Source organism: Periplaneta americana, chromosome 15 (assembly GCF_040183065.1).
Source record: "Periplaneta americana isolate PAMFEO1 chromosome 15, P.americana_PAMFEO1_priV1, whole genome shotgun sequence".
Classification (NCBI taxonomy): Eukaryota; Metazoa; Arthropoda; class Insecta; order Blattodea; family Blattidae; genus Periplaneta; species Periplaneta americana.
This window is the reverse complement of record NC_091131.1, coordinates 127120502-127142679: the sequence shown is the minus strand read 5'-3', so window position 1 is coordinate 127142679 and position 22178 is coordinate 127120502. Positions and strand designations below refer to the sequence as shown.

Here is a 22178-nt window from a genome sequence, read left to right as displayed (position 1 = left end):
AATATTAAGCAATCAGTCTGATTGAGCAATCAGCTTCAGTTACATTGTTTCCTATTAATATACCAACAAAAATATAAAAAATCAAATTGTGAGGTTGTGCCTATCATTATTCTAAAGTCATTGTTTTATTATATTCAATGAAGTAAAAGTTATACACATTTATATAGCGCATTGTATTGTGTTATAAAATTTGTATATGGTAACATAACATTGCAAATGTAGCTCAACCAAATTCAATGTTTATTACAAATAAAATAATGAAGCTTTAATGGAGACTAATATCATGTAGTAATAATATCTTTTATTTAGCAGAAGGAATGATAAAAGCATTTCGATGTTTTCAGTTTGTATAAATTACTGCACTTTCATCTGACTGTAAAAGCTGTCGTGGTTGGAATTGCATTATGGTCTAAGATTTTTGGAAACGGAACTGGTTCCGAAACATGATATTTTGGTGATTATTACGTTATATCAGACGCTTCCTGTTATTTCGGAACTTTTCTTTGGAACTAATACTTTCTTGGAACCGGAGCACTCGTAAAAGTTCCGAAAAAAAGAACGACTTTTCCCAGCTTTAGGCTTTGAAAATCTTGAAATCTGAACCCATACTCGAAATTGTGAATGAAATTCCTCCCGAAGGAGAGACGATCGTTGAGACATAAGTTACTACTTCTATTCAACATTGCAGCTAGCTTCTGCCAAGAGTCGCTGCTAGTGATGGACAGAATCGAATAATATTAAGGATCGAATAATTTATTCGATAAAAGTTCTCGAATACTTTCGACATTCGAATAACGATTTGATTGCTTACCGGTAGGTTCTCGGTTCCCTTATCCAACATCCAGCATGACAGCGATAACGATAAGTGTCAACAGTGTATTGTGCAAGCACAGAAGTTTACATGTTTTAATTGTAATCACATTCTGGTATCTGCAAATTTCGATGAAGTTGTTTATTCCTGCGTTCCGTAATTAGACTAGAGAAGGAAACAGGAGAGAGGTGAGACAGAGAGAGACGATCTGGAGCAAGTCTTTAGTGCACGCATCTATCTCATGTTTGTGGGCGAGTGTAGCCGAATGTACGTATATACGATTGATGAGCAATCAGTGTTCTCATTCTTCACTTCTCGCAGCATCTACCATCTGAACAAATTATTCGAATATTTGTTCGCGATTCGAGACACAGCATATCTCGAGAATTTACAAGAATCGAATAATTCGTATTTTTTTATTCTAATGCTCCCATTACTAGTCGCTACTGACGGGAGATAGGGTTGCATAATGCCGAGGATGAGAGATTGGCCGCTTGCCCTTCACATGAGCAGTAATGAGCGCCCGTGTCCGCTGTCCGCTGAGTTGATGATCACTGGCTTAGGGAAATGAAGAATGGGAAAACAACAGGAGTTGATGAAATCCCCATCAAATTAGTGAAATGCTTTGATGAAGACATGAAGAAAATCCTATCATTATGCATAGAAATTATATGAGAAAGACGAATGGCTTAAACATTTCGCGGAGACAGTGTATACAGTAATACTCATGCCTTTTCCTTCTAACAACCTCATAATTAAAGTGATCGATCTCCACGTTCTTCTATCTCTCTTCAAACTTCCCTTTCGGGATTGAAAATTTGACCTGACCAATAGTTCCTCTAATATTGTCATCACCCAGCTGATACAAACTCCCGAAGCTTTACTTGTCGATTTAATCATATATTTCAAATTAAACCCTTCTATTCTTAATATTTAATATTAGAGGAGAAAAATTCGCTCCGGCGCCGGGGATCGAAACCGGATCCTTGGTTCTTTTGTTTTATGTACCAAGCACTCTCACCATTGAGCTATGCAGAAGTCCAATCCACAGTACCGGATGGAACTCCCCTCCTCCAGTGTTTTCCCCTGACTCCAAGTTGGGCCTGTATGTTGACATTTTATTAAGTCAATTGCCATTATACAAGGACCGCACTCGGTTGAGTGACTTGGTGGCCGGGATTCCACTGTAATGTACACAGTAATCTGTACGGAAATATGCACTGTTCCTAGGAGAATTTACTAAAGATTTTTAATTTTTTGGTCCTACAGAATATATGTTATGGTAACAATTAATTCTTGTCTAATATTAATTGTTACCATAACAGATATATTCTGTAGGACCAAAAATAATAATTTTTAGTAAATTCTTCTAGCAACAGTGCATATTTTTGTACAGATTACTGTGCACATTACTGTGGAATCCCGGCCACCAAGTCACTGAGGGCGCTCCTTGTATAATGGCAGTTGACTTAATAAAATGTCAACATATATATATATATATATATATATATATATATGCCCAACTTGAAGTCAGGCCACAAAAGGAAAAACACTGGAGGAGTTGTGGATTGGACTTCGGCATAGCTCAATGGTGAGAGCGCTTGGTATGTAGAACCAAGAATCCGGGTTCGTTCCCCGGTGCCGGAGCGAATTTTTCTCCTCTAATATTAATTGTTACCATAACAGATATATTCTGTAGGACCAAAAAAATAATAATCTTTAGTAAATTCCTTTTATTCTTGCAAATATTTTTCAGCATTACAAATAACTTGCTCTAGCACCGCCAGCAACACTAGGTTTATTATTCATTCTTACATCTTACCTTAGATTTAATTACAAATAAGGAAGTATTAAGTATAAAGTAAGCCTCTCTAAGTTCGTCACCTTAAGCCAATTTATTTTTAAATTGAAGATGGTCATTATTTTTAAGTATAAAATATTGTGTTTCAATATTTATACTAAAGAGCATCTTAAATAAAAATTTCGTAAAGAATAAGGTATTTCTTCTGGTACAAAAACAAAAGAGACGGGGAGATGCAACTGGCGAAGTTAGGACGCATGTGTTCCCTAAGTTCGCCACTTGCGTGTCTGTTGTAAATTCAAAATATATTTAAATATCCTCAGAGTACAGATGTAATATATTTTAATGCAAAGAAGGTAATAGTAGGAATTAAACAAAGTTTTGTCCATGTTGAATCGTTCGTACACTACTTTTAACACTTGAATATAAATGATTAATTGGCGATCTTACTCGTGTTAATTATGTAAGCATGTGCAGCTTACAGCTGTTTCGGTACTATAGACGTGGAAATCCTACACATACAACCCAAAAACCAAAAACTCAACACACTAGAACAATATGAAATATACAGACACACTAAAACACACCCTAATCAAATTCTCAACACGCAGATCAATTTCAGAACACACTATTTGACTCAACTCTTCATCGCACGAACGCACCCACACAACAGGCAGCGAAGTTGAGATGACGCCGAGACACAGAAGGCTCTGAGGATGGTGTCAAGTAGCACCGAAACAGCTGTAAGCCGCACATGCTTACATAATTAACACGAGTATGATCGCCATTTAATCAATTATTTAAAGTTTTGTCATTAATAAATTAACACAGGATTAACAATTTTGTCCACACCTGTGGAGTAACGGTCAGCGCGTCTGGCTGCGAAATCAAGTGGCCCGGGTTCGATTCCCGGTCGGGGAAAGTTACCTAGTTGAGGTTTTTTCCGGGGTTTACCCTCAACCCAATATGAGCAAATGCTGAGTAACTTTCGGTGCTGGACCCCGGACTCATTTCATCGGTATTATCACCTTCATCTCATTCAGACGCTAAATAACCGAAGATGTTGATAAAGCGTCCCTAAAATAACCTATTAAAAATTAACAATTTTAGTACTGTTTCAGCTATAAAATATCTAAAATATTATTAATTTAAACACTAAAGTTAAAATGTAATCAGTTATTTAAACTGCCAACTGTTCAAAACGATCTCAGAGAAGTAGCAACGAGTGATCCTAAGTTGGCCATATGGAAGAATGTGCAGTGGCGAACTTAAGAACAGTTCCAACATTTAATAATAATAATAATAATAATAATAATAATAATAATAATAATAATAATAATAATAATAATAATAATCATCATCATCATCATCATCTCATAAAGTAGGACATCACTATACTTACTTACAAATGGCTTTTACGGAACCCGCAGGTTCATTGCCGCCCTCACATAAGCCCGCCATCGGTCCCTATCCTGTGCAAGATTAATCCAGTCTCTATCATCATATACCACGTCCCTCAAATCCATTTTAATATTATTCTCCGATCTACGCCTCGGCCTCCCCAAAGGTCTTTTTCCCTTCGGCCTCCCAACTAACACTCTATAAGCATTTCTGAACTCGCCCATATGTGCCACATGCCCTGCCCATCTCAAACGTCTGTATTTAATGTTCCTAATTATGTCAGGTGAAGAATACAAAGCGTGGAGTTCTGCGTTGTGCAACTTCATTAAAGTAAATGCAATTCTAAAAATACAGGCAGAATGTACACAAAATAGGCTTTAAAAATATATTACACTCTTTAAATGCATTAGGCCTACTTATTCCGTTGGATGAAACGGGTACTTACGAAACAAATCTTATACCGGCAACTACAGTTAACATAATATGTCGACTCTCTCATAGCAAGAAATACTGGTAACGCACCTTGCGTATTCAACGCAGTTCTAACGCATCATGCATCAAGTTACTGCTACCAACTTTTGGCCAAATATCGTATCGTAACGAAAATGATGAGTAGCGAACTTTGGAGACCTGGAGAACTAAGAGATGCCTACCTTATAAAAAGAGATATGACTAATACTTTTCCATAACTTAGTTTTCAAAAGAGTTAAAAGGAATTTTTTAACAGATGAAAGGCAATTACGTATTATAAAAAAAAGTTTTAAGATCAAGATGTCCAAAGGAAATTGCCAATTGAAAATACTACACGGTGGATAAAGATTGGTAATATTGTGATATGAGTAATAGTGTGACAGTTCTTTTTGAAAATTTATTACAATTTTACTGAGCAAGAGGAAGATCGGTTTTTTGCGTCAACATATTAAGGGAATGTTCCTGGACAAGTTGCTGCACAAAACTGGTCCTTCTCTCGCTCAGTAAAATTGATATAAACTCTCAAAAAGAACTGTCAAAATATTACTCGTATGACAGTATTACCAACCTTTACCCTATACCAGGGCTGGACACCAAGAGCGAATTCTACTCTCCCACGGGGAGCCGTATGACTTCTCTTCAACTCCTTTCTTCCCCGCCGAACACCGCGCAGCGTTGATACCATGACGGATAATATTGTGTCCTCGTTTAGAGTTTGGATTCTCTCCCGGTGTCCAGCCCTGGCCTATACAAAGAGATACGAGGTAGATTAATATGGAGTGATTTATAAAATCACTCAGAATCACAAATGTGTAAAATACACTTCATTCCAGACGGTCTGTCACTGAACGACTCTCGAACACAATTAATCCCCTCCACCAAATCCTGCGCAGTACCAACAAGTGGTCTAACTCGTATACCTGTAACAGGACCTGGATTGCTACTCGCTGTTCTACGGAGCTGCATCTGAGGAAATTCTGGTCCTTGTATATCGTTCTTGGCAATGTTACGTTGGTAGGGTAATATGGCATGTGTCTTTATTGTCAAGATCTGCACCTCACCGGCTGCTTGTTCTGCAGTACTGCATTTGAGGAAAGTCATACCCTTATAAATCTTTTTAGGAACTTTTATGTTGGGAAGGTAATAGGGGCTACTTATCAAATTCGTATATCTTGCTTGACAGGATCTGCATCGCACCGGCTGCTCGCTGTTTTGCGGGGCTGCAGCTGAGGAAAATCAGGCTCTCTTGAAACGAGTACTCCTGGCATACGCGAGGTGGAACAAGGCTGTTGGCTATTGTCAGGGCTTCAACATGCTAGCTGCACTCATCCTGCAGGTCATGGATCGCTCCGAGACTGACTCCGTGAAGGTAAGCCATCCAACATCTCGTCAACATCGGAATATTGCAACGATTTCGTTGAAAATAGTTTTCTAATAACTTGCAAAGGCACGCTTCTAGCCGAACGGCTATAAAATCGGTTGTCCATTCTGAGCTATGAGTTCGATTTCCTTGAAGCTGAAGTGGATAAATACAATGTTGGGTTAAGTTATCTCAGGGACACCTCATTTCTCTTGTCAAAATTTCGCAATTTTTCTGTAGTTCACAGTCGCCTTTATCAAGGTTCAGTTGCAAAGGGGAACTAATACACCATACCTTTTTTCTACATTCGCTTAATTTTCAGAGATGGTCTCTCAGTGGATAGCTTATCCGTAACTAATAATCTCTTTTGTTTCGATACTGAAGGTGTAACTACTGAACTTGTCTCTAAATTTTGATCTTTATTGTTAGAAGCTACAATATCCTCATTTTTTCTTGATTTATCTTTCATGCTGTTATATTTCTGAATACGTAACTTCAGTGTAAGAACTCATCCCTGCATTTCTAAACCGCATGATTTGCATTTAGTTTTCATACCGTTTTCACTTTAAATGAAAAGCTTTCTTAAATTCTCTCCATACTAGATCAAGTTTTCGGCCTCAATTACTCATTGTAAGTTAACAGCAACCTTCTTGCTACAGTTTTACAAGTAGAACAGCTCAACACACTCAATGAAGTGACTTTTCTGTTAGCAAGTTTTTTTACTACTACATGTTAATTCAACAATTACATAAAACAAACTAAAAAGAAAGAGCAGTTCGAATTTCAATTGCAATTAATTATTTAACTAATGGGTATGATAATATTGTTTACATGTAGAATGTGTTCGTAAATCATTACTTAAATAATTAATAATAAACATTATTTAAATAAAACAGTTTAGTGATTTCATTATAAATATATTTTATCCATGACCATAACGAAAAACATGCCTTTACTAAATACTTTTGCGTTTGTAAAGTAGGCTTTTATTCAACATTACTTTATTTCGCTAGTGAGATAAAGACTTTACCTCACAGTTTGAACTTTATCTCACAGTTCATTAGTATTTTCCTAGTACCCGGGCACACACGTATATTTTTCCATTGAACTATTACTCAAGAAGTTAATATATTAGTTACTAGATGTCACTACCTCTACTTCTTTATTACCATTTCTTAAATATACATACTGTGACAGCGACGTGAAATTCGAACTCACGACCTGCGTCCCGCAAGAGAGCAGATCGCGCGTGAGCCGACACGGCTCCACGGAGCACTGTGGGACGGCGCGCGGCGGAGAGAAGAGAGGGGAAAGGGCCTACTCGCGAGGGGAGGCTGCGGCCGCAGCTGCTGCTTACGGAGTGAAGGGGGAACGGACCTTCCCGACTCTTCCAGAAGCCCGTCGAAGTGGAAAAATCGCGAATTCGAAGTTTCTCGGTTACATTGCTGTGGTTATAAATTACGGACGCGAAGAGTGTGTGTGTCATTCATGATTAGTTCAGTCAGTAAGCCAGTGAACAGAGCAAGCCAGTCTTGTGTATCGGAGTTCGACTCGAATGTGCGTCCGCAATTGTGTCAGCATCCGAAGGCCTGAGTTCGAGTGCAGTGGACCGCAGTTGGAGGGACCTGAGTTCGAGTGCAGTGGACCGCAGTTGGAGGGACCTGAGTTCGAGTACAGTGGACTGTCTCTGAAGGTCTGTGGTTCGAGATACTGTGAACTCGAGTGACTGAGCTAGAAGAACTGTGAACTGAGAACTGATAGTTCTGATTTGTAAATAGTGCTTTGTAAATATTAGTTAAGATTAACAGTTCATTGTTGTTCGTAATAGTCCAAGTAAATTGTCATTGCCGTCAGTGGAGTGCTATAACAAATACTGTGTTGAGTGAAAATCCTATTGTTGACGAGAGCGTTTAAGGTGAATTGTAGGAAGGAATTATTGTTGGAAGAATAAAATCCTATTGTTGAGTTGAAATAAATTTACAATACACTGAATCTCCTTCTCTTTTCTCTATCTACTACGTCGTAATTTATGCATTGCATCCATATCTAATATGTATTTTTTTTTTAATTAGTAATAATTTACCTTTTGGGAAGCGAGGAGACTTGAACCTGCGAAGTTGGGTTTATAGGATTTTAGGATTTTATAATTTTATAACAACACGCGTTAGTCAACTGAACTAAACAGACACAATGATTAATTATATTTTAATATTCCTCTTAAGTTTACAGAAGTAAAATGTGAAATTATTTTAATCACATTAGTCCCGTGAACACTTCTAAATAATCCCTGAAACTTCAGAAAGATGAAAATACATGTTTAAAATGAGAAATATATATATATATATATATTAATTATTATATAATTAATTATAATTTGTTATTTATCCAACGCCTTAGATACCATTCCTCACTAATCATGGCCTCCTACATCATGACCTAGCTAGTACACGTATCGATTCTAAAATCCATACCGTGATATGTGATTATATAAGGAATTATTTTCAACATATTTTCTTTTATAAAACATAATTTTTCGTTATGGTCATGGATAAAATTACGTATGGTACTTGTGAGCGTGATCTTTATTGCGCTCGTGTAATTTAAGCACTCGGCTAACGCCTCGTGCTTAAATCTTTCCACTCGCGCAATAAAGATGCACTTACCTCACAAGTGCCATAAATAACTATAATTTAAAATAGTGATTTATATTATAAAAATCAACTGATTTAAATCAGTATGAAACTCAGAGTGGATCAATTTAACAGAATTAAGTGCTGACATTATTATTATTATTATTATTATTATTATTATTATTATTATTATTGTTATTATTATTATTATTATTATTATTATTATTATTATTATTATTATTATTTACGTTTAATGAAGAGGAAAATATAATTTTATAGAGTCTTTCATGTGTTCTCCAGTTCTAATATGGGTTTATGATATATCTTCGTATGAAATGAAAACTCTCGAAATAGACAAAATTATTATAGCTAGTTTATAATTGAACTTTTCACTTTATCTTAGTGCCACGATAAAGAGATAATACAGTACGCCACCATGGCATTTCGGGACAAATCCTTGACTTTCTTTTTATGACAGAATGCACCCATATAAATAGCACACAAGACTTCTGTCTTTTGAAACAATTCTAGACCACGATTAAGCGAAGAGAGGGGGACAGAGATTACTGAGTAGCAGTTTCCAAACAATTAGACACGATTCTTCTCTTTCTGAAATGGCGAGGAGAAGCAATTATCCTTAGTAATAACGTCATTCACATTGACTTTGTGTCTCATTTCGACTTGAATCACTGCCGTCGTACTCCGCCGTCGCTAAGCTCAAGAGGAAATATTGAACAAGCATTTTGCTGCTGCTATCTTTCTTTGGGTATATGAGTATGGATGGATGGATGGATGGGTGGGTTGGGTGGGTGGATGGATGGATGGATGGATGGATGGATGGATGGATGGATGGATGCATGGATGGATGGATGGATGGATGGAGTATACCTATGTATTAGTGAATGGTTTATTAATTTTGGGTGGATAGATGGGTAGGAGAGAGTGAATGAATTGTGTATATAGTAGAATTCAGTTAAATAGAAACAAGTGCATCGAAAGAATTTTACGAGTATATGCGGACAATCAGGCACCTTTAGCAGGCACCTTTGGATGGATGGATGGATGGATGGGTGGATGGATGGATGGATGGATGGATGGATGGAGTATACCTATGTATTAGTGAATGGTTTATTAATTTTGGGTGGATAGATGGGTAGGAGAGAGTGAATGAATTGTGTATATAGTAGAATTCAGTTAAATAGAAACAAGTGCATCGAAAGAATTTTACGAGTATAATCGGATAATCAGGCACCTTTAGCAGGCACCTTTGGATGGATGGATGGATGGATGGATGGATGGATGGATGGATGGATGGATGGATGGATGGATGGATGGAGTATACCTATGTATTAGTGAATGGTTTATTAATTTTGGGTGGATAGATGGGTAGGAGAGAGTGAATGAATTGTGTATATAGTAGAATTCAGTTAAATAGAAACAAGTGCATCGAAAGAATTTTACGAGTATAATCGGATAATCAGGCACCTTTAGCAGGCACCTTTGGGTGGATGGATGGATGGATGGATGGACTATACCTATGTATTAGTGAATAAATGGTTTATTAATTTTGGGTGGATAGATGGGTAGGAGAGAGTGAATGAATTGTGTATATAGTAGAATTCAGTTAAATAGAAACAAGTGCATCGAAAGAATTTTACGAGTATATGCGGACACTCAGGCACCTTTAGCAAAATCTGTATTCATTTATTCATTCATTCATTCATTCATTCATTCATTCATTCATATTTTTCTGTCCAAGTCAGGTCTTTGACTGCAAACCAAGCATTCTTGAATCTTTCCTATGTTCTACCTCCCTCTTAGTCTCCGCATACGAGCCATATATTTCAATGTTCTCTATCATCTGGTATCTTTTTATGCCCTAAAAATTACGGCATTTTACCTACAGTACACAAAATAAGAAATATGTACTATATGGAAATCTCTGCCTCACGAGTCAATATTGAAATACGTGGAAAGATAATAGAATAGGTTTTGTTTCTAACTTTACATACCATACTTGATAAGTTTATTCACAGAACATACAAATAACCTACCGTAATGTCCCACAACTATGGTCCAGGCACCCAACTATGGTCCAAAACGCATTATGTACTACTTAGTCCCTCAAGAGTTGGGTGTTTGCCATTTAAGGCGCCACTGTGATGGGATTATGTTTCCCATAGATGCTTCTATCTACCATTACACGTGTCAATGATATGGATGCTTAACAAGGTCAGTGTGCATCGTTCTATTGAATGTGTGAAGACACGAAATCATTCAGTTTGTGATTATCTGTTTTATTAAGATCTCCTCTGTAGAACTGGTACGTTATAGATATATGATACTTTGTACAATTAAACCTGGCTATATGATGTTTACTTTCACGTAATAATTACACTGACAGAGGTTAAGGACCCTGCGTGAAAAATGTTTAACCTCAAGGCTAGAAGTCAGTCCTCAACTATGTACCACAATTTTTCGTGGACCATAGTTGTATTTCATTTTGAAATATTTGTTTCAATAAAATGTGAACAATGTGATTATATATTTCTGCAAATACGGTATCTCAGTATATTCTAAAACACCATTTAACATTACAGAAGCATCATTTATAAAATCGTGCATACAGGATGTTACTAAATTCTGTGTCCAGAACAAAGTCAAAGTTTAAGAAAATTAAATTGTTTCCAATTACAGTTCAGAGAAGGAATTTCAAGATTGTTAATGTAATTGAATCTGAATTCGAAACCACAATTAACCAGTTTGTAGCATACTTGCATTGGACGAAAGCATAGATAAAAATGACAAAGCTCACCTATCCATTTTCATCCGAGGAGTTAATGAACATTTTACTGTGTCTGAATGTCTTCTAGATGTAATTACAAAATACAACTGGAGAAGATCTTTTCCAGGCACTGAAAGGCTCCATAGAACAGAAGAGGTTGAATTTGCAATGGCTTGTGTCAGTAGCAACAGACGGGGCTCCAGCTTCATATATGTCAAAATAATATGCAAACGTATCATATTTCTTATTCTTTTGATGTTATTATTTGTAAACATAAGCAGACTGTTGCCGCGATCCCCACTGATCGCTCCCATCTGTTAAGGTACGAGTCTCTTTCCCTTCTCTAGACTTACAGCACACTGTGTTCGGCGGACAGCATCGAGAGCACGAATGACGATACGCTTTTTGGAGACCTCTGCTTCAGAGAGACAGGAGGTTATTCCAGGAGACCCGGTTCAGGGAGAAAACGAGTAACTTCGGCTCGTGACCATTTTATTATCCTAAACACATTAAGAAATCGCCATTCCACAGCTATTGAGACCAGAAGAGCCTTCCAGAATGTAAGACAAGTTAACGTGAGTGAGAGAACTGTAAGAGGACGTCTGGATGAATGTGGGCTGATTCCAGAAGACCATCTAAAGGCCCAGAATTGCTCCAGCAACATCATGTTCAACGATTACGTTTTGCTCACAATCATGCTAATTGGAACCTGGGGCAGTGGCGACGAGTGCTCTTCATAGATGAATCGAGATTTAGTTTACAGATGGACGTGAAAGAGTGTGGAGAAGAGAAGGAGAACGTTTTTCTTCATGTTCCTTAAGTTCAGGTGTCAGTTTCCAAGGTGGATCAGTAATGGTATGGGGTGGCATTTCGTATGAAGCACACACAGAACTTGTTTTCATTAATGGAGGTGCTTTGACTGCTCCAAAGAAGTCCTGATATAAACCCTATTGAACATGTGTGAGGTATGCTAGGGAAGCGAGTTAGAAGTCGCCTAACTCCTCACAGCAACTAACAGCAGCTCCGAAATGTTCTAAGTAAAGAATGGAATAGAATCGACCAGACTGACATCCATAATCTGATCGAAGGGTTGAATCGGCGAATGGTAACAGTCATACAGTCACGGGGAGGTAATACCCGCTATTACCAACATCTGGGTCTCCACAAAATCAGTTGAACATTTGGAGGAAAATTGATATAATTTGTAAGTTTTTACATCTTTTAATTATATCCATTGTTTGGCGTTGAAAATAATAGCGCAAATGATAATGAATAAGTTTTTTTTTCTGGGAAGCAATGTTTTCATCATTTTTCATAAAGGATTTTCTGATTCTCACCTCATAAAAAATTGAGAAACTTTAGGTGGCCCGGTTTTTTTGCCGGTGAGTGTAGTTGTTCATTATTGCAGAAAAATCACTTTCAGATTTCAATTGTGTATTGAGTGTTTATGTAATGGTACTAATAAAAAGAAACCATGTACTTTTAATTTATTTTTAATATTTCTGTGCTAGATTATGTTTCTACCCTTAAATTAGAAACTCAGTGTATTGATTTACGAATAATTACAGCTCCAGCTATCGTCCATTCATGCTTTCAAGCATGAATATATGAGTGGACCATAGTTGGGCAACTCACAATACAACTATGTACCAATGCTTATTATTTTTTTAACACTTGTAATTAAATAATTTCAAACACATATGTCAGTATTTATTTAATATAAACTTACAAGAGTCCGAAGCCAAAATTTCACTTAATTTGGATGAATAGTACTGAATATACAAAGAAAAATGTGTCAAATGTGGACCATAGTTAGGGGAAACTGCGGTATATCAAATTGCAGAGATATAGGCCTATATTAAAATGAACGGAATTGTCAAAAGAGACTTTACCAAACAAATTAAGGATTCAGAACCATAGTAGGCCAAGCGCCATTTACTAAAACCGTAGAAAACAAGGGTTAAAATGAAGTTATTACCATAATTTAATGGAAACTTATAGCAAGTAAAATAAAGTATACACATTAAAACTAAATGATATGTCAATCTTCATTAAACTATGGTATTCACTTAACTTTAACCCTTGCTTTCTCCGTTTTTAATAAATGGCGCTTGGCCCACTATGGCTCTGAACCCTTCGAATGACCGTAGATACAATATTAAGATTGCGCAACATCACATAAAAACATCACTGAGTTATGCCAGTGAAATTTGAATCTTCAATAAAAGAAATCTACAAAATATTGAAGCGTCATAAATGCGTCTATTGAGACCGTTACTGGGCTTCATTAGACTAGACCTCCATATTACGGAGAAGCTTGAAATATCTTATAAATGTTTTGTTATATTTCCGTCATTGACTTATCATATAATATCATAGAGTGAAACTCTTTATATTACATATTTTACAATTGTATGAACGTTTTCGTCACAATTATAACATCATCAGATACATGTAATTTTCAATATGGTAACCTCATTTGTATGACACTTGATTGTAATATAGTACAGTGGAATTTTAATACAATATTAAAAGTGAATGTTAAAAGACTTAAAATAGACTTAAAAATTAAAAACATTGTAAAATACACACTACGAGCCTTCACTTAATAATAAAACCAAATTTTTTAGTTGTATGTTCGTAATTAAAATCGTGCGATATTGTTGTATAAATCATTAACTTTATATAACCATGTGTGAGTGAAAACTCGTTTACAATTTTTTGCAAATTGAAATATCTTGTAAAACTTACGACGTTAAGATATATCAGTAAAATTTAGTAGATCACCTATAACCTATAACGCATGGATAGGGACAGATTACAAAACCTACTTGTATTAAACGTAACAGGTCTTTCACGGAAATGGTGGTGGTGATGGTGGTGAGGGTGGGGGTGAGGTGGGATGGGGTGGTGGTGGTGGTGGTGGTGGTGGTGGTGGTGGTGGTGGTGGTGGTGGTGGTGGTGGTGGTGGTTGTAAGCTGAGCATCTTGCTATGAACAAAAGATACTATTACTAAATTTGTGTTTGTTTATGTTTGTGGTATAATATTGTTTAACGATCGAAGACAAATACAATATTGTTAATTCATTAGGAATATTCGTGAATTCGGCGTAATGTGCTTTAAAATAAGCAATAATATCAACCACATTCTAAGCAAGATACGTATCACAATCATGAATTCCACAAAGGAGAAGACGTATACTCGTAGCTAATCGTATGCTTTATTCGCATCTGAAAAATAATGAAATTTCATAACTGAAGAAATAATGTTAGTACTTGGTTCTAGTGATGTATTTAAAACACAGCATCTGAACGAAAACACATCTCGTACAAACCTTCATTCGGTTTAATATTTTAATCTGATTATTGTGCAGTTTTATGCTCTGGTTGATATTTCATACGACTGTTCGTTTCTGGCCGCTAAGCTCGTCGACTTTCTTCTCCTCGTGTAATCTGCTTACAGTTCTACCTCTCACATTTCCTTAATATCCGTATAATATTCCGGAGGATATCCGTCATCCTTGCTTGTATGAATACTTGACTTCTTTTATTGCCTCGTTTTACAGTTCTTCTTGTTTCCTTATTTATTCCTATCCTGAAACGATCTCTAACTTGGTGCTCATCTTGAACTTCATTATGCAGGAAATCACTCTGTTCTTAAAAACAACTTCTTTATCTTATTGTTCCACATCCTTGTTATTACTTAATTTCTATGATGAAACAGTCTAACCGGGAGGTTGATCACCTAACAGTAGCTGACACAGTAACTGACAATAATTGATATACAGTCTAATATTCGAATATGTTCACACAAACATACAGTACATTTCGTTTCGAGTTGATTGTCATTGCGTGTATATTGTTTTAAATAAAAACCTACAAATTATTTCTGAAAAATATGTTATATTTAATGTGCATCATTTCGGGATAAATTGAGTAATAGGTACCTAATAAACTTTAATCTATATAATAATGCTGTTGCTTGGTTTCAATCCTATCTTCGTGACTGCCAGCAGTGTACATTAATTGGTGATTTATCTTCTGAATGGCACATCACTAAGTCTGAAGTTCCTCAAGGTTCGGTACTAGGTTCTCTATTACTTGTGATATAAATATTAACGACGTGAAAAACACTATACAGCACTGCAGATACAACTTGTTTGCTGATTATTTACAGATCTGTGATGAACTAACTGACGCGATGACAACAATGACTGAAGACTTAAACTCTATCCATGGCCTCAAAAGTTTAGATTGAGGTTAAACCCAGAAAAATCGCAAGCAATTGTTGCTCAGTACAATTAACGACAAAACCATACCAAGACTGTCAATAAATGAGTAATTTATTAAATATAGCGAAGCAGTAAAAAAATCTTAGATTATTAATGGACAGAGATCTAAATTGGAATAGTCAAGTAACTCACATCTGTGAGAAAGTATTTTCATTGCTGCACTCTTTAAATGATTTGCGAAATTGTCTGCCTCTTTCCTCTTTTCACATTCTATTCATGGAATTGCTTGTTAAACACATGTCGGGTTGCGCAACTTCGCCTTAATTCATAGCATACAATAAATATTGTAACTATGCTGTTCTTAGTTTTATCCTTAATATGTAATGTATTTGTTATTAGCTACATTATTATATTATTATTAATATTGTAATCATTGCTATTAATGTTATTTTAACTGTCCTTTTTCTTGTATTAGCTTAATAAGTGCTTTATAGTGTTCTTTGACTCTGTTAGCCCTCTATAGGGCTTTAATTTATTTTGTATTATCTTTGTCACAGTGTTTGTATTTTTATTTATTTATGTGTGATATCTGAGAGGATGGAAGACAAGGCCTTATGGCCTTAATCCTATCAGATCAAATAAATAAACAATAAAACAAGCAATATTCAATCGCTAGTGGTGCCCTATTTTGATTACTGCAATTCTTTCTTGACACATATAACTGTCAATTTAACTGAAACATTACACCGTGTTCATAATGTGTGTGTGTCCGCCTCATGTGCAATATTCGTAGATTTGACCACATAATGACAACTTTTGAACTCTTTCATGGGTCGATCTGAAGGAGCGAAAAACAGCACATTCTTTATCTGTTCTATTTACAATATTACTCACTTCTACTTCAAAATATCTGAGAACTCGCTTTGAATACCTTACAAGAATGTGGAATCAACATCAGGCTTTATTATCCATTCCTCGTCACCATACCTCTTTCTCTTCATCATCTTTCACTGTGTCAGTTTGTCGCCTATAGAACTTCTTACCTCCACATGTCAGGGATTTTCGAACAGTTAATCAGTTTAAATTAAGAATTACTTATTTTTAGATGGAATTGATTTGTGAATGTTAGCCGATTTTTATAGGTTATTCTGTGTGATTATATTGACATTTAAGCATATCATCTATATAATTTGAACTGATAACTGAAATTACGGGAAAACGGCTGAACGGATTTTAATGAATGACCATTCATTTGAAGCTTGGCATCTAAGGATATGCGGAAAAATAGTAGTTTTCAGTGAAATGTTAATTTTTCTACATAATTGTCCTATTTTCCAAAATCCATCTGTCGTCAGTTTTGAGAACTAATGGATTCTCAAAATAAGACAAAACACACACTAAATGATGTCATGTAGAACTTGACCTGCGGGATTGCCAACATACGCAATTACAACTCAGATTTTCTGATAATAATTTATTTATTTACTTACTTACTTACTTACTTACTTACTTACTTACTTACTTATTGAATAATTTCAAGGGAAAAATTGTTCCGGGGCCGGGTATCGATCCCGGGACCTCTGGTTGAACGTACCAGCGCTCTTACCAACTGAGCTACCCGGGAACTCCACCCGACACCGTCTCAACTTTTCCCTTTATATCCACACAACTCGCGTGGGCTGACGAAACGCCAGAGACCCACATCGAGTGCACACAATCTCTGTGTGACTTGGAATTGTGGTTTTCCGTTAACGTACACAGTAACGTATATATTATGCAAATCTAGTCTTTCAGGTAATACTCCCTGTAAAGCACATTTGAATAATTTCAAGGGAAAAATTGTTCCGGGGCCCCCGAATGCGTGTCTCAAATACTAACGCCTGAGCCAACTCGTTCGGTTGTATATCATTGTTTATGCAAATAAAAAAAAATGAGGTACCCTACATAAATATTATTTTAAGAAACACAGGAAACGAATATGGGTAAATTATGAGCGCAGGAACGCCATTTCATGACACCTTTTAAAATAACTCAGCTCCAGTGATCTCTATGATAAAATGAGCGTATAAAATTAGAGTTTTATGTGGACCAAATAAAGTTGCAATAATCAAGTTATACAATATTTCGACAGAATATCAAGTTTTCTGTGCGTACAGATTTCTTTTCATCTTACCTCAGTCCTCATTTGTAGCATTACATCCATCTAGAGAAACTACAAATTTCAAATAGTGAAGGTTAATTAGCTTTTGAGATTACTTCATACAAACACACAAAATATTCTCTGTATATTAATCGTAAGCAACGATATTAATATTGATAAACGTCAAGGCCGCCTTAAATAGACGGAGTCTTTTGTTTTGATTTCATTGTAGCCATCGTCGTCGTTCCTGCAATAACTCCTATGTCACATATCGATTTCAGATTTTTGCTCTACTAAATAACTTAATGATGCAGCAAATAATACAATCTACTATATATAACTTAATTATATATAACAAGATTCAAAATGGAATTATATTTCTTTCTTTCGAAAATGTAATAGAACTCACGATCTCCTATGCACTACTGCCATAGAATGAATAAATTTGTTTTTCTTCCTACTAAAAAATTTAATATTTTGCACCTAGAAGTTACGGAACAACGACACTATAATCTGAGGCGGCGCACAGTGGTCTAAAATCCATATTTAGGAGGACAAATGGAGAAAAATGACATGTAAAAAAATGAAATTAAACCCTTAAATTATTTTTCCTATATAACTGAGTAACACTGAATTGATAATCTTAATCAGCGGAGGTGGCTGCATAGCGAGATAAGAAGCCGGTAACATGCCACATTTCGCCACCCAGCATTCTTACTCAGTAAGCGCCGCGAATCTGCTGTTTTCCTTGTGCTGTAACTCTGTTTTAAGTGGTCGATTCCATTCATATTTGGTATCAACATGTCAAGTAGTTCTTTAGGTATGAAACACTGTTTGTTTGTGTTACATTTAATGTTATTATAGCATGTAAAATTAGCATGAATGGACACGGGACAAAATATAAATATAACCATTGAGTGCAGACTTTGCTAAGGTAGAGAAGAAAAAACCCTTTGGTTCGTCCAAAAATGATTTTTTTTCACTTCCTCCACTATTTACCTCTATTTTAAATCTAGTCATCAGGTGCGCAGATTTGCGGAAGTAATAATTTATGAGCACTATTCTTTCGAGGTGCAGTAGTGCAAGTTTTCTCGGTTGCAGTTATTTCAATATCTGTGAACCGAATCTGCTTCCGCAGTATAATTCAGGGAATTCAAGATGACAGCTTGTTAATTATATACCAAATAAGCTTTCCGAGTGTCCAAAAGGTGCAATAGTACCTAAAATGTTACATTCCCCCCCCCCCATAAGATTTTGTCTAAATGCATCCCCCTGTAAGGGGCACTTCTGCTTATACCAACGTAAACAGAGTTTGTACACAAAACAAATGTACTAAGTGTAACTACTGTATAAAATTTCATAAAAATCTGTTAGATAGGACAAAAGTTATTAATTTTGTCCAATTGCGCCCCCCTATAACGGATAGTTACACTTAGACCAACGTAATGAGAGCTTGTATACAAAACATACATGCTACCTGTAACTACTTTGTAAAATTTGATAAAAATCTGTTAAATAGGAGAAAATTTACTAATTTTGATTAATTGTGCCCTCTGAAAGGGGTAGTTCTCCTTACAGCAACGTAATCAGAGCTTGTATACAAAACATATATGTTCCTTGTAACTGTTTTGTAAAATTTCATACAAATCTATCAAATAGGAGAAGAGTTACTAATTTTGTTTAATTGCGCCCCCCTATAAGGGATAGTTCCCCTTATACAAACGTAACGAGAGCTTGTATACAAAACATACATGCTACCTGTAACAACTTTGTAAAATTTCATAAAAATCTGTTAAATAGGAGAAAAGTTACTAATTTTGTCTAATTGCGCCCCCTATAAGGGGTAGTTCCCCTTATACGAACGTAATCAGAGCTTGTATACAAAACATATATGCTACTTGTAACTGCTCTGTAAAATTTCATAAAAATATGTTAAATAGGAGAAAAGTTACTAATTTTGTCTAATTGCGCCCCCACTATAAGGGGTGGTTCCCCTTATATCAACGTAACGAGAGCTTGTATACAAAACATACATGCTACCTGTAACTGCTTTGTAAAATTTCATAAAAATCTGTTAAATAGGAGAAAAGTTACTAATTTTGTCTAATTGCGCCCCTTATAAGGGGTAGTTCCCCTTATACGAACGTAATCAGAGCTTGTATACAAAACATATATGCTACTTGTAACTTCTCGGTAAAATTTCATAAAAATATGTTAAATAGGAGAAAAGTTACTAATTTTGTCTAATTGCGCCCCCACTATAAGGGGTGGTTCCCCTTTTATCAACGTAACGAGAGCTTGTATACAAAACATAAATGCTACCTGTAACTGCTGTGTAAAATTTCATAAAAATCTGTTAAATATGAAAAAAGTTACTAATTTTGTCTAATTGCGCCCCCTATAAGGGGTAGTTCCCTTTATACGAACGTAATCAGAGCTTGTATACAAAACATATATGCTACTTGTAACTGCTTTGTAAAATTTCATAAAAATCTGTCAGATAAGAGAAAAGTTTCTAATTTTGTCTAAATGCGCCCCCCTATAAGGGGTAGTTCCCCTTATACCAACGTAACGAGAGCTTGCATACAAATGTGCTACCTGTAACTACTGTGGAAAATTTCATAAAAATCTGTTAGGTAGCTGAAAAGTTATTAATATGTCCCGCTAAATTTGCATTCTAGACCACTGTCGGCGGTGGAAATGTACTGTATTGTTATTTTAAAACTCTTGTATATCCTTAAATATCAGTCCTATCAAAATTTTGCCTGGGATAAAACTTATCGGAAATCATTTTTAAAGAAACTTTTGTTATGTAACATTTTTCACAAAAATAAATAATCGAGATATTTCGGTTTATTTAATTCAGGCCCCCTTGTAACCCCCCTTTTAAATAAAGTATTTTGAATGCCATATAGCCTAAAATCAAAGTTACAACGAACTTAATTTATGTTCCAATTTTCATCGAAATCCTTTCAGGCATTATCGCGTGAAAAGATAACAAACATCCAGACAGACAGACAGACAAACAAAAATGTCAAAAAAGCGATTTTCGGTTTCAGGATGATTAATTATATATGTTAACGCCAATTATTTTTGGAAAAGCAAACATTACCAGAAAAATTTCGCTTACAGATTTATTATTGGTATAGATATAGATAGATTCTTCGCAATCCTGTCCCTCATGAGGTAGCTATTAGGTTATGTCCATTTTCGGTTTTTTCCTTGAAAATTATCTTAAGTTCCTTCAACGGAATGGTGAAAAACGGAGTAAAACAAGTGGCCAACAGGCTTAGAACTCTATTTATTCTTCCACACAGCCCCAAATTCCCTTGCAAGGGCGCTCAATTCCCCATCTATTCTCCTTCCATTTACCATTTATCCTTCTTTCATTGTGTCACTTCTCAAGGGCCACCTCGTTCCATTATTTGATTACTGGATAGGGTGTATCATCCAGCCTATGGTAGAGTTTATTTAATTTTTAAGTCCACTCTTATCTAATCTAAACATTACATATGACTAATAAAGACGTTTCACGCAATCCAAAGGATTTCATAAATATCTTTTCACTTCCTTCTTATAGGCCTATTATTTTAATGAGAAACGGAAAACTTATTGTCATATATGTAGATTATACTGTAGTTCATTTCTTATAATGTATTTTCCGTTCCTTACCGTACTTATTAATAATATTCTGAGTTGTAGTTTATTTTCTTAAACTTACATACGTAACAAATACAGGAATAAAACCACATATATTGTGCATCTGAATAAGAGATAATTTTTTTTATATTGCACACAAATAGTATTTTTATCATGCGAAATGTAAATATCTAACAAAATTATAAATATACCACTTCAAGTAGGTATATATATATACTTAATTTTCCATAGATTTCCAAGTATGTATCACTTCGTATGGCATAAGTATTAGCTTTTAACATTAGTTTGCTACTTACAACATCATTATTTAATGTAAAATAGTACTTGTCATTAAAAATAAGACTTTACTCAGATGTTACTTCCGAAACAACAAAACAACCAACCCTTAATGAAAACCATTAACGTGAAAATAATTTATAGAAAGTCCATCTCGAATACAAAAGTGGTATTTAGGGTAGAGTAGCATAAATCGCATCGCTTCCTAAATCGCACCACTGCTAGTTTAAAACAAATTACTATAGTAGTGTGGCATCTAGTGGTATTGTTACAATCTACCATATCAACTTCCACCATGTCACTTTATTTCTGCCACTTCTTTGTGTCAGCAGCGTGGTGATAGTGTATCTAATATAATCAATCAGGTGGATGTACATTTAGCTAACATTTTGTAAATAAATAACGGATTTGTATGCAAAGGAATCCATAATCTTAAGATGTTATTCGTTTAAAGAGGTATTAAAGAACATTTAACTTAGTAGGATTTTCGAACATGTGGTGATTATAGGCTAGAATGAAGGAAATAATAACTTATGGCGTAGTTTCTCAATTCGCACCACTTTGTAGGTGCCTAATTCGCACCGGTGCGATATGAGCAACTGTAGCAATCC

At 35.5% G+C, this 22178-nt stretch overlaps 1 protein-coding gene across 7 annotated transcripts in view; it reads left to right on the top strand.

The window, feature by feature from the left end:
• The window catches only part of LOC138715323 (serine-rich adhesin for platelets-like), a 1148033-nt gene that overhangs the window by 939256 nt on the left and 186599 nt on the right, over window positions 1–22178 (top strand). For all 7 annotated transcript variants that reach the window (XM_069848108.1, XM_069848110.1, XM_069848109.1 and 4 more), the window contains one exon: window positions 5668–5853. In XM_069848108.1, coding sequence (XP_069704209.1) covers window positions 5668–5853 — 186 coding nt within the window. The remainder of the gene's footprint in view (window positions 1–5667; window positions 5854–22178) is intronic.